Source organism: Zingiber officinale, chromosome 3A, assembly GCF_018446385.1.
Source record: "Zingiber officinale cultivar Zhangliang chromosome 3A, Zo_v1.1, whole genome shotgun sequence".
In the NCBI taxonomy this organism is placed as follows: domain Eukaryota; kingdom Viridiplantae; phylum Streptophyta; class Magnoliopsida; order Zingiberales; family Zingiberaceae; genus Zingiber; species Zingiber officinale.
Genome location: NC_055990.1, coordinates 28,597,365 through 28,610,245, shown reverse-complemented (window position 1 = coordinate 28,610,245; position 12,881 = coordinate 28,597,365). Strand labels below are relative to the sequence as shown.

General features: G+C 43.8%; 1 protein-coding gene across 1 annotated transcript; it reads left to right on the top strand.

Moving 5' to 3' along the window:
* Positions 1–123: 123 nt before the first annotated feature.
* On the top strand, positions 124–2,688 carry LOC122051581 (G-type lectin S-receptor-like serine/threonine-protein kinase At2g19130). Its single transcript, XM_042612773.1, has one exon. It carries the CDS (start codon positions 140–142, stop codon positions 2,639–2,641), a length of 2,502 nt encoding a protein of 833 aa, XP_042468707.1. The 5' UTR covers positions 124–139; the 3' UTR covers positions 2,642–2,688.
* Positions 2,689–12,881: the final 10,193 nt, after the last annotated feature.

The window sequence follows — 12,881 nt, the reverse complement described above, 5'->3', positions numbered from 1 at the left end:
CGTCATTCCATTTTGGATAGGCAATATCTGAACGGAGTTGAGAAAGTGATCACACTGATCCGTTCCTTCTAGATTCCAGCAACGCCATTAAATATTCCATATTCTCCTTCAACCTCTCGTCGCTCATCAGCCATCAGCAATGGGAGTTCCAATGGCTTCTTCATGTTCCAGAGCAACTTCACTCTTACTCTTGCTCTTGCTCTTCTCCTTCTCCTTTTCTCTCTCTCTTCTCTTCTCCTCCGCAACGTCAACTGACATAATCTCCGCACAGCATTCTCTGTCCGGAAACCAGACCATCACTTCAAGAGGCGGCACGTTCGTGCTTGGCTTCTTCACGCCACCAGGCAGCGCAGGCACGACCTCCTTCAACTACTACATCGGCATCTGGTACGATAAGATCTCTGTGGTCACCCCAGTGTGGGTGGCCAACAGAGCCAATCCAGTCACGGACCCAACCGCGTCGGAGCTTAAGATCTCTGCTGATGGCAACCTCGTCCTCATCAACCAGTTCAAATCCGTCATATGGTCCACCAACGTCACCACCATCTCATCCTCCAACTCCACAGTCGTCGTGGTCATCCTTGACAACGGTAATCTGCAGCTCAGGGATGGATCCAACTCCTCGCTCGTCTTCTGGCAGAGCTTTGATCACCCCACTGACACTTGGCTTCCTGGTGCCAAGTTGGGGTTCAATAAGATCACCAAAAGATCCCAACACCTCAGTTCCTGGAAGAATAAAGTTGACCCTTCTCCTGGGATCTTCACCTTTGAGATGGATCCGACTGGACTCTTACAATACTTGATTTTGTGGAATATGTCTAGGATATGTTGGGCTAGTGGACTGTGGGATGGTCACGAATTTAGTTCAGTCCCTGAGGCCACATCAAATTATATGTACCACATGCAAGTAGTCAATGATACAGATGAGATGTATGTCACATACACAGTAGATGAAACCAATTATCTCACGTCTAGACTAGTACTGGATTATGATTCCGGTGAGATCCAAGAACTGGTGTGGATGGAGAATTTGAAGTCATGGATGCTCATCTGGGCTCAACCAAAAAGCAAGTGCTCAGTTTATGGGGTATGTGGACCTTTTGGTAGCTGCAGTGACTTCAGATCACCCTTCTGTTATTGTGTTAAAGGTTTCAGGATCAAGTCTCAGAGAGATTGGGATTTGGGTGATAGAAGTCAGGGTTGTGAGAGGATGACTGCTTTACAATGTAGTGGTTTAAATAACAACTCTGCCGATTCAGAGAAAGATGGCTTCTTTGAGATGACAAATGTTAGGCTACCAGATAACCCCTTCAAATTGACCATGCTTAGGAGCTCACAAGATTGCGAACTAGTTTGCTTGAATAACTGCTCTTGTAATGCTTATTCCTTTAACTCTAGTGGGTGTTTTGTTTGGCAGGGAGAGTTTCTTAATCTCCAAGAAGAACCTAATGAATCTGATGGAGGTACACTTTACCTTCGGTTGGCAGCCTCTGAGTTGCCAAGTTCTGAAAGCAGCAAAAAGAGAGTGGCCATATGGGTCATAGTAGGGGTTGTGCCATGTATCATTGTTTGTTTGTTTGTTGTTTGTATCTTAATTCTTAAGCCAGGACGTAGAAGAATGGTTCAGAAGTCAGAGGCTGTGCAAAGTTCTTTGGTCTCTTTTACATACAATGAGCTGCGTATTGCCACCAAAAATTTCTCAGATAAGCTTGGAGGAGGGGGCTTTGGATCAGTGTTTAAAGGGTCGTTGCCTGGTTCGATTGATATTGCAGTGAAGAAACTCGAAGGTCTTTATCAAGGAGAGAAACAGTTCAGAGCAGAGGTAAGCACACTAGGAGCCATTCAACACATAAACCTTATTCGACTAATGGGCTTTTGCTCTCAAGGAACCAAGAAATTACTTGTTTATGAGTTCATGTCGAGCGGTTCTTTAGCTACTCAGCTTTTTCATAACAATTCAAATGTTTTGGACTGGAACACAAGATATCAAATTGCTATCAGAACTTCGAGAGGATTAGCATATCTTCATGAGCAGTGCAGAGACAACATTATACATTGCGATATTAAACCAGAGAACATACTGTTGGATGATGCGCTCATGCCAAAAGTGGCGGATTTCGGTCTAGCAAAGCTCGTCGGAAGGAACTTTAGCAAAGTTCTCACTACCATTCTAGGGAGTAGAGGATATCTTGCACCTGAATGGATTCAAGGTACACCCATCACCGCCAAAGTAGATGTTTATAGCTATGGAATGATGTTGTTCGAGATCATATCCGGCAAGAGAAATTCAGTCTGTGCAACAGAAAGTTGTTTTGAGTTCTTTCCAATAGTGGCAACAAGCAAACTCATTAATGGAGATGTCGAAGGCTTGCTAGACCACCGGCTCGAGAGAAAAGCTGACTTGGGAGAGCTTGAAGTAGCTTGTAAAGTGGCCGGTTGGTGCATTCAAGATTATGAGAGTTCCAGGCCAACAATGAGTCAAATTGTTCAAGCTCTAGAGGGCAATCTAGACATCAACGTTCCTCCTATTCCCAAGTTTCTCCAAGGCCTATCCGACTCTTGTGCCAACAACATCAATTCCCCTGGAAATTTCTTTTCAAATCAGAACTCCAACGGTTGTGCCTCTTCAGCTAGCCATTAGATAAACAATGCTACAACTTAAGCTCTAATTAAGACAGAACAAAGATATGCATCGAGTTCATTTGTTATGGTAATGTTTTTTATCTACATATGAAGTTTGTTTGTCTATAAAATATGACTATGTTGTGTGTATGTTTCAGTTGATAGGTTGATGTTAGGTATCGCCCAAACGCTATTCTGAAAGCGTATCGCGTGTTCATATTTAGTATGTTCTTAGATGATTACTACGTTTAACGTTGCATTATGTTATTGTCTGGAATGTAATTGCATAATTAGACTTCAATTGGAGATTGATACGGTGCACGATCGTGGGGTCAGCAAGATGATGTGGTTAGGAGTCAAGACCATAGGATAGTCAGAAGTCAAGCTTACATGGAAGTCAGAAGTCCTGCTCCCATGGAGGTCAGAAGTCAAGCTTACGTGGTCATGGTCAAAGTCTCAGCTGACGGAGCAGTCAAAGGATAAGATTGCAAGTTGGGCAAGATCCAGCCTTGACAGCAGGCAAAGGCAGGGCCCACAGGCCGGGTACAACTAAGGATTGAGCCCACAGGTCAGGTAAAGGCACGGAAGGAAAGGCCTCTGGCGTAATACAGGCTTGGCGTACAGGTCAGAGCGTACAAGTCATGGATAACTAAGGACAGAAGCAGGTCAGAATACAGACCTGGCGTACAGGTCGGGACGTATAAGCCATGGATAACAGAGGATAGAAGCAGGTCAGAATACAGACTTGACGTACAGGTCGAGACGTACAAGCCATGAATAACAGTAGACAGAAGCAGGTCGGGACACAGGTCTGGCGTACAGGTCGAACGTACAAGTCATGGATAACAGAGGATAGAAGCAGGTCGGAATATAGACCTGACGTATAGATCGGGATATACGAACCAGGGATAACAGCAGATAGAAGCAGGTCGGAATACAGACCTGGCGTATAAGTCGAAACGTACAAGTCATGGATAACAATAGACAAAAGCAGGTCGGAATACAGACTTGACGTACAGGTCGAGACGTACAAGCCATGAATAACAGTAGACAGAAGCAGGTCGGGACACAGTTCTGGCGTACAGGTCGGAACGTACAAGCCATGGATAACAGTAGACAGAAGCAGATCAAAATACAGACTTGGCGTACAGGTCAAGACGTACAAGCCATGAATAACAGTACACAGAAGCAGGTCGGGACACAGGCCTGGCGTACAGGTCAAGATGTACAAGCCATGAATAACAGTAGACAGAAGCAGGTCGGGACACAGGCCTGGCGTACAGGTCGGAACGTACAAACCATGAATAACTAAGGATAGAAACAGGTCAGAATATATACCTGGTGTACAGGTCGGGACGTACAAGCCATGGATAATAGAGGATAGAAGTAGGTCGGTTTACAGACTTGGATTACAGGTTTGGACTTATATCCTCACGGAATGGGATAAAGGGATCAAAGAGCACAGGTCGGAACTCAAGATTAGTGGAAGTAGACCGATGCACGCAGGTCAGGATTTATAGCCTTATGACTTAAGATACGTAGCAGGATACGTAGATCGATCAAACGTACAGGTCGGGATGTGCTAGCCAAGGATATGAGTCAGGATTTATATCCTCATGGACCAAGATAAGAAAAGTTGGAGGTAGGCATACAAGTCGGGACAAACGAAGTGAGACGCACAACTTGGAAGTAGGGATAAACAGAACCGAACTAAAGTATACCGGGCGCAACACGTAATGCCATTAAGAGACAAGACTGGTCAAGATTTGCAATAGGAGATGCATAGGACAAGGTTCAAAGCACAGGTCTGGAGGCGATGTCAAATCGAGGTTAGTAAGATATCAGAGCAAGGCTAGCAAGTGTAAAGTGTTAGGACCAAAAGTAGCTAGAGGGGGGGGGGGGGGGGGGGGAATAGCTCGTCGCGTTCGCTCGGTGCTTGGCGTTGCTCGGCGTTGCTTGTTTCTTCAAGAATATGCAGAGGAAAATACAGAAACAAATACAACCACGCTAACACTAGGATTTTACTTGGTATCCACCTCCAAAGGAGGTGACTAATCCAAGGATCCACACCACGCACGCACCCTCCACTATAAAACACTCCTTTTCGGTAACTACCGAGGGCGGAGAAGCCCTACAAGACTCTCGGTACAAGAAGAAGGAAAGGGAAACAAAATACAAGCACAAAGCTTACAATGAATGCAGAAAACCCTAACCCTAGCTTCTCTTCTTGCCTTTGATCCGCCTCTTGACTCGGAGAGCTTCCAAGAACCTTCAAGAACTGGCGATCACGAGCTTTGAGAGTGCTGTGGAGGAGCTGGCGAAGATCTGAGATGAAACGGTGAAGAGATACTGCAGCCAACGCATGCCTGCAGCTCAAATACGACGCAACGGTCGGATCCTGATCGATTCGAATATTCCCAATCGATCGGGGAGGCTTTGGATCGATCCACGGATCGATCCAGAGCGCCTGGATCGATCCACGGATCGATCCAGCGCTTATCGCGCAAAGCAGCCACGTCCCAATCGATCCACTGATCGATTTGGACATCTGGATCGATCCACGAATCGATCCAGAGGCTCTCTGTTCGCTAGGAAAGGCCTGGATCTATCCACTGATCGATCCAGCTCCTGGATCGATCCACTGATCGATCCAGCACTTGGTTTTTGCCCAAAACCAAGTCCCAAGCCTCTCAAACCAACATCCGGTCAACCTTGACCTGTTGATATATCATACCTAGCATCTGGTCACTCCTTTGACCTGCTAGGACTTCCCACCAAGTGTCTGGTCAATCCCTTTGACCCACTTGGACTTTACTCGTCGTGCCAAGTATCCGGTCACTCTTTTGTCCTACTTGGACTTCCACCAAATGTCTGATCATCCTTGATCCATCTGGATTTTCACTTGCCTGGCTTCACTCACCAGGACTTTCCCAATTGCCTAGCTTCACTCACTAGGTCTTTCACCTGGCTTCACTCACCAGGACTTTCCCAATTGCCTAGCTTCACTCACCAGGACTTTCCCAATTGCCTAGCTTCACTCACTAGGTCTTTCACCTGGCTTCACTCACCAGGACTTTCCCAGTCAAGTATCCGGTCATCCTTGACCTACTTGACTCTTCTTCAATCAAACTGATCAATCCCTGATCAGAATCTCCCCACATGAACACCTGCACCTGCATTGTCCATGTGTCTACATGTATTGTCAAACATCGAAACTATGACCAAGACCCAAGCTTGGTCAACTCAGTCAACCTTGACCTAAAGGATATTGCACCAACAATCTCCCTCTTTTTGATGTTTGACAATACCTTTAAGTTAGGACCATTCTGAGTTAAGCTAATCCCATAGCCTTAACTCCATTCATGCCAAAAGTATGAATGTTGGTTCCCTTCATTCTCCCCCTATGAGCTCCCCCATAGGTAATGAAAGCCTACCTTAAACCACACATTCTCCCCCTATTGGCACACATCAACTCATCTTTGAGCACACATCAACCCATGCCACAATTTTAGGCACACTTCAACAAATGCCCCATTGTTGAAAACTCTCCCCCTGAAGAGTTGCTCATCGTTGTTCACAACTTCACTCGTTGTGGTCAACACGATAATGAAGGTCCCATACCCTTCATTATCCTTAACCTTACATTCTCCCCCAATGTAGGCAAATGCCCATCCTTGAGCATTATCCACTAGAACCCATTTGAACAATGAGGATATCCACTCCCCATTAAAGTTCAAACGCTCAACCTTGAGCATGTTCTTAACGGAAGGTTGACCACCTTCCAAGGTTCATGAAAAATAATTTTCATGTCTTTAAAGAGTCCCTCCCCCTAAAGACATGGTGGTAACTTCTGTCATTGCACCAACAATGACTTGGAATCCCCAAAACTTTAGGAAACCCAAATTTAGAAGTTTTGAGGTTCAAATATTCAAAATTTGAAACAAACCTCAACCTAAACTTCAACTTAGCCTTCCTTAACCAATCCATCCTTGTTTTCCACACGAAAACACCCTTTTTATGTATACAAATGTATTTTTAGGGGTTTAGAATGGTTACCTAGACTAAAATAGGTTTAGAGTGCTGAAATCAGGCCTTCCCAGCCAAAATCAGCATCCTGAATCGATTGGAGTTGGGTTCCAATCGATTCAACCTATCTGAATCGATCCACTGATCGATTCAGGATGTGTGGATCGATCGGCTGATCGATCCAGCGAGCTTCTGCTCGCGAGAATTGCCTTATGAATCGATCCACGGATCGATTCAGGCACTCCAATCGATCCATGGATCGATTGGAGCTCTGATAGTTGCTGAATTTCAAATTCAGCCAACTTCAGAAACCCCTAGAAAATTCTACAAAAATCTAAAAATCATGAAATTTCGTGTAGACATTATTTAGGGCATACTTTATCATGGAAAAATAGTTTTCTATGAAAATACCTCATATTTTCAAAGATTGACACAAACTTGAAAGCTTGCTAAAACTTTAGCGTTTTCTTCAAGTTTGTGTCTAACTATTCAATGGTGATTACTATCAAAAGATAGCCTTCACCAAGGTTTTCCAAAAGCATTTTGAAATAATTTTCAAAACCAATATCCCATCACATTCCTTGGGCTTAATGCACATGACTTGTACATTAGCTTTCCCAATGATGGGAAAACACATAACTATGTGTTTTGATGAACCTAAAACTCAAAAGAATGCACTAAATCAACATCTTGAGTTTTGTTCATCTTTCTAACATCTCACTTGTATCTAATGTGCACTAAAACACATACAAGTCACCTTATAGTCCTTGTGAGATGTGAGATTTTAGTTTTGCCCTATTCTAGGGATCATGCATATCTATCTAGGCATTTTAGAGATATTAGACATCCACCCAGGATGTCACTTGTTAATAAGTGTTGTTAAATGCCATTTGTCCTTAATTACAAGGAATTAAACTTAATGCATGATTATGCTATGGCATACATCAAAATGAAATAACTTTCAAAAGAAAGATTCCTATAATTACATGATGTATGTATGACATGACATGATATTTTTGTATTTTCATAATAAGGTATGAGTGCAAAAATAGACATGATGTCATGGCATACGATGGGCAAACAATCATGGCAAGATTTAGCATAAATAAAATATACCTAGATTATCTATCTAAGTATCCTTAACCACTTAGCTAACTCAAAATACCACTAGTTTCAACTTAAACCTAGATTGCCCTAAAGTGCTTCAAGACAATGCCAAAGGCTAAATTGGCATTTCTAATTCCCTTGATTAATTTATGCCAATTGAAATTAAGCATATTCCTCAAATGTTGGCATATTTCATTTTTCCTCAAGAGTAGCACTTTTAAATTAAGGCCCGGATTGCATTAAATTGCCTAAGAACATACCAAAATCCTAACTTGATAGTTCTTATGAATTTCCCAATATGTGCCATTTAAGATTAAAATCAATTCTTCCACCATTAGACACATTTTACTCTTTCAAGGAGTAAATAATAATTCCATTTCATTTTCAAAGGTTAACACAGCCTTGAAAATGCTCCTTGAGTGTCAATTTCCTCAAAGTTGGGTTAACTACCCTTCTAATCGGAGTTGACACTCTCTAACCCATCTATGGGGTAGAGAAGATGCTCCTAGGAACCCAAAACCTATTGGTGCTCCTTGGATGCTCTAGGTATTCACTAGGGATAACCTCCCTAGATACCTTCCTAGTGACCTTGTTTTGCTTCTTAGAAGCCTTGGTCACCTTTTCTAGGTCAACTCTAGGGATTTCTTCCCTTGTGACCTTGTTTGTGACTTTCTTAGACTTCTTAGAAGTCTTAGTCACATTTATTGCAAAAATACTCTTAGGGATGACTTCCCTAGTATTTTTGGCTTGACCAGTAGACCTAGGGTTTGTTCCATAACTATATGGAACTCTATGGTAAGAGGGCACATCCTTCTTAGCCTTTGGTTTGTATCCCAAACCTCTATGGCCATTGGATGACTTTTGTACCCCTAAACCTAGGTTATGCTCATTTTGCCCTAATAGGATATTTTCCATCCTTTTTAGGGTCTTTTCCATTTTATCAAGTCTTGACCTCAAGACTTGATTTTCCATCACTAAGTCCTTAGTTTTTGGTTTTCCATTAAGTTCATGAGCATTTTTGTGTCTAAGCTTGTAGCTACAATCCTTAGAGTTCTTGCCTAGACTTTTACCTACATTCCTAGCCTTAGGTGTAGTAGTTTTAGCATGAAAAGCTATATGTTTTTTCTTTAACGCTATCATGCTTTCTATTTTCATGGTAAATAGCATTAAAATGATATAAGTTAGAACTATCATGCTTTTTACCATAATGTAAAGGGGTAGGCTCAATAAATGTTACCTTCTTCTTTACCTTGGAGGCTCCCCCTTGACTAATGCCTCCTTGAGCCTTGACCATCTTCTTCCCCTTGGGGCATTGACTTCGGTAATGCCCTTTTTGGTTGCAAGAAAAGCACACAATGTGCTCCTTGCTCCTTTTTATTCCGGGGATGGTCTCCTTGGGCTTCTCCTTGCCCTTTTTTGCCACTTGGCCCTTCTTCTTGGCCAAGTTGGGACACTTGCTCTTGTAGTGCCCATGTTCCCTACATTCAAAGCATATAATATGATTTTTATTATTAATTGAAATATTTATACCTTTGCTTGTAGGGGTGGCAGCTTTTTCCTTTGGATCCGGAGGTAGAAGCTTCCTCTAGATCAGACCTTGATTCTCCTCCATTTGATTTTTCTTGACTTGTGGAGGTAGAGGCTTCTTCCTCCTCTTCTTCTCTCGACCCGGATGTAGAAGCTTCTCCTTCTTCTTGATCCGGCGTCACCAAGGATTGCTCCCCCTCAATCCTAGAGGTGGAGGCTTCATCATCTTGAATATGAAACAAGGAGTATGCTCCCTCCTTGTTCCATTCGTTGCATTCCCTTGAGGATGAAACTTCTTGGATTTCCTCTTCTTCGAAGGTTGAGCATCTCTCAACCTCGGAGTCCTCCTCTTGGTCTTGCTCCAAAGAGTCACCCTCTCTGGATTCTTCTTGCTCTTGTACAGTGGAGGGGATCTCTTCATGAAGCTTGGCTAATTTGCTCCATAGTTCCTTTGCATCTTCAAATTCTCCAATTTTGCAAAGGATGGTGCTTGGCAATAAATTGACCAAGAGCTTGGTCACTTTGTCATTGGCCTCGCACCTTTGGACTTGCTCTTGGTTCCACTTGCTACTCTTGAGAACTTTACCCTTTGAATTTCTTGGAGCCTTGAAACCTTCCATTAGAGCAAACCATTGCTCTATCTCCATCATAAGAAAATTTTCGATTCTTGATTTCTAAGAATCGAAACTCGTAGAAGTGTATGGTGGAGCCACCCTTGTGTCAAATCCAAGCCCATCTTGGAATTGCATCTTGAAGTTGAGCTTGATAAAGTCTTGAACTTGAAGAAATTGCTCCAACTTCTTCACCCTCTAGCTTTTCTTGATATGTTTGCCCCTTCCGGCGGTGATTCCGGTGAAGAGCAACCTTGCTCTGATACCACTTGTTAGGACCAAAAGTAGCTAGAGGGGGGGGGGGGCGTGAATAGCTCGTTGCGTTCGCTCGGTGCTTGGCGTTGCTCGGCGTTGCTTGTTTCTTCAAGAATATGCAGCGAAAAATACAGAAACAAATACAACCACGCTAACACTAGGATTTTACTTGGTATCCACCTCCAAAGGAGGTGACTAATCCAAGGATCCACACCACGCACGCACCCTCCACTATGAAACACTCCTTTTCGGTAACTACCGAGGGCGGAGAAGCCCTACAAGACTCTCGGTACAAGAAGAAGGAAAGGGAAACAAAATACAAGCACAAAGCTTACAATGAATGCAGAAAACCCTAACCCTAGCTTCTCTTCTTGCCTTTGATCCGCCTCTTGACTCGGAGAGCTTCCAAGAACCTTCAAGAACTGGCGATCACGAGCTTTGAGAGTGCTGTGGAGGAGCTGGCGAAGATCTGAGATGAAACGGTGAAGAGATACTGCAGCCAACGCATGCCTGCAGCTCAAATACGACGCAACGGTCGGATCCCGATCGATTCGAATATTCCCAATCGATCGGGGAGGCTTTGGATCGATCCACGGATCGATCCAGAGCGCCTCTGTGCTCTGGAAAAACGCCTGGATCGATCCACGGATCGATCCAGCGCTTATCGCGCAAAGCAGCCGCGTCCCAATCGATCCACTGATCGATTTGGACATCTGGATCGATCCACGAATCGACCCAGAGGCTCTCTGTTCGCTAGGAAAGGCCTGGATCGATCCACTGATCGATCCAGCTCCTGGATCGATCCACTGATCGATCTAGCACTTGGTTTTTGCCCAAAACCAAGTCCCAAGCCTCTCAAACCAACATCCGGTCAACCTTGACCTGTTGATATATCATACCTAGCTTCTGGTCACTCCTTTGACCTGCTAGGACTTCCCACCAAGTGTCTGGTCAATCCCTTTGACCCACTTGGACTTTACTCGTCGTGCCAAGTATCCGGTCACTCTTTTGTCCTACTTGGACTTCCACCAAATGTCTGATCATCCTTGATCCATCTGGATTTTCACTTGCCTGGCTTCACTCACCAGGACTTTCCCAATTGCCTAGCTTCACTCACTAGGTCTTTCACCTGGCTTCACTCACCAGGACTTTCCCAATTGCCTAGCTTCACTCACCAGGACTTTCCCAATTGCCTAGCTTCACTCACTAGGTCTTTCACCTGGCTTCACTCACCAGGACTTTCCCAGTCAAGTATCCGGTCATCCTTGACCTACTTGACTCTTCTTCAATCAAACTGATCAATCCCTGATCAGAATCTCCCCACATGAACACCTGCACCTGCATTGTCCATGTGTCTACATGTATTGTCAAACATCGAAACTATGACCAAGACCCAAGCTTGGTCAACTCAGTCAACCTTTACCTAAAGGATATTGCACCAACATAAAGGTCCAGCGTAGCAATCATGAGCGGAGGATGCTAGGCACTACCAGACAAGCAAGCAAAGAATCGTAACTGCCTGTCAGAGAATAATCAGTGTGTCAGGGAATATGCTAACAGTCGGGGATCATTACCCCTTTGGTTTTGCCGGCGGCCTATGAGGAGGTGCCGCGTGTCACTCACCGTCAGACAAAGCCTGACAGCCGACATTCCCTGACATCCGCCAGACCCTAGAAACATCCGTTGCAGTATAAAAAGGGATGTTTTGTCCCTTATGCAGGTACGCTCACTCGTTATTTCTTACTCGTCTTTACTTTTCATTCTTTCTCTGTGCTTCTGGGGAAAAAGTACCTGACTTGAGCATCGGAGGGCCTGACCCGGGGACTTTTTCCCTGGTTTCTGGTCTCTAACGACTCGTGGGCTCGTCTGAGTGTGCGCAGATCGGTGGCGTCATCATCCCGGTCATCACCCTTCGTCATCTGCTCGTGGGAACCCTTCCGGAGGGTGCCAGGTAGATCGGACGCCGCAGCGACTTGCCGTCAACCTCCAGTGCATCGAGGCCCGCCTTCATCCGACTCAACTTCCGGACGGGATCAGAGATGTAAATTGTTTGTCCTAAATGTTAGATTATATTATTATTATTATTAGACTTTTTTATTTATTAGCTATTAAGGATAGATTAATATCTTATTGCATAACTTTTCATTAATTTTGATGTTCATTAATACGGGATGTAACTACTAGACACAGAGGATGATGTGGTAGATAAAGTCAAGATGAGGTGGAGGTCAAAGTCAAGGCAAGATGAGTGTCGGAGGGTCACCTTGGGACAAAGTTCATATTCTCGACCTTACTAAGGCCTCTAATGCCAAGATAGCCTGCTTAAGGGTTGGTCGTTCCTAAAGAACGAGCGTTAAAGTCCCCAAGACAGATAGGTAGTCCTCTATATAGTAGGACGTGTTGGGACTTTCGAGCTGTAAAAATCGCTTTTTGTGTTGCGAAAACCTCGAAGTCTTGCCACAGATCCTTGCGAAGATATATGAAATAAATTATGTACATGTTTCTAACCTAGATCTATCTTAGATCTACATAGACAAGAAGCGTTACATGACGACTGATTAATTGATTATTTTCCATCAATTAATCAACGTGTTTTGCTTGGCATGCGACTGATTTTCATCATGTTTCCATTATTATGTGTGGCATACATGGTAGCCGTGTAATGATATCTAATAATTAAGATTCCAATCATAGAAATAGCATCTAAAATAAAATTGTATAACTCTCAGCATT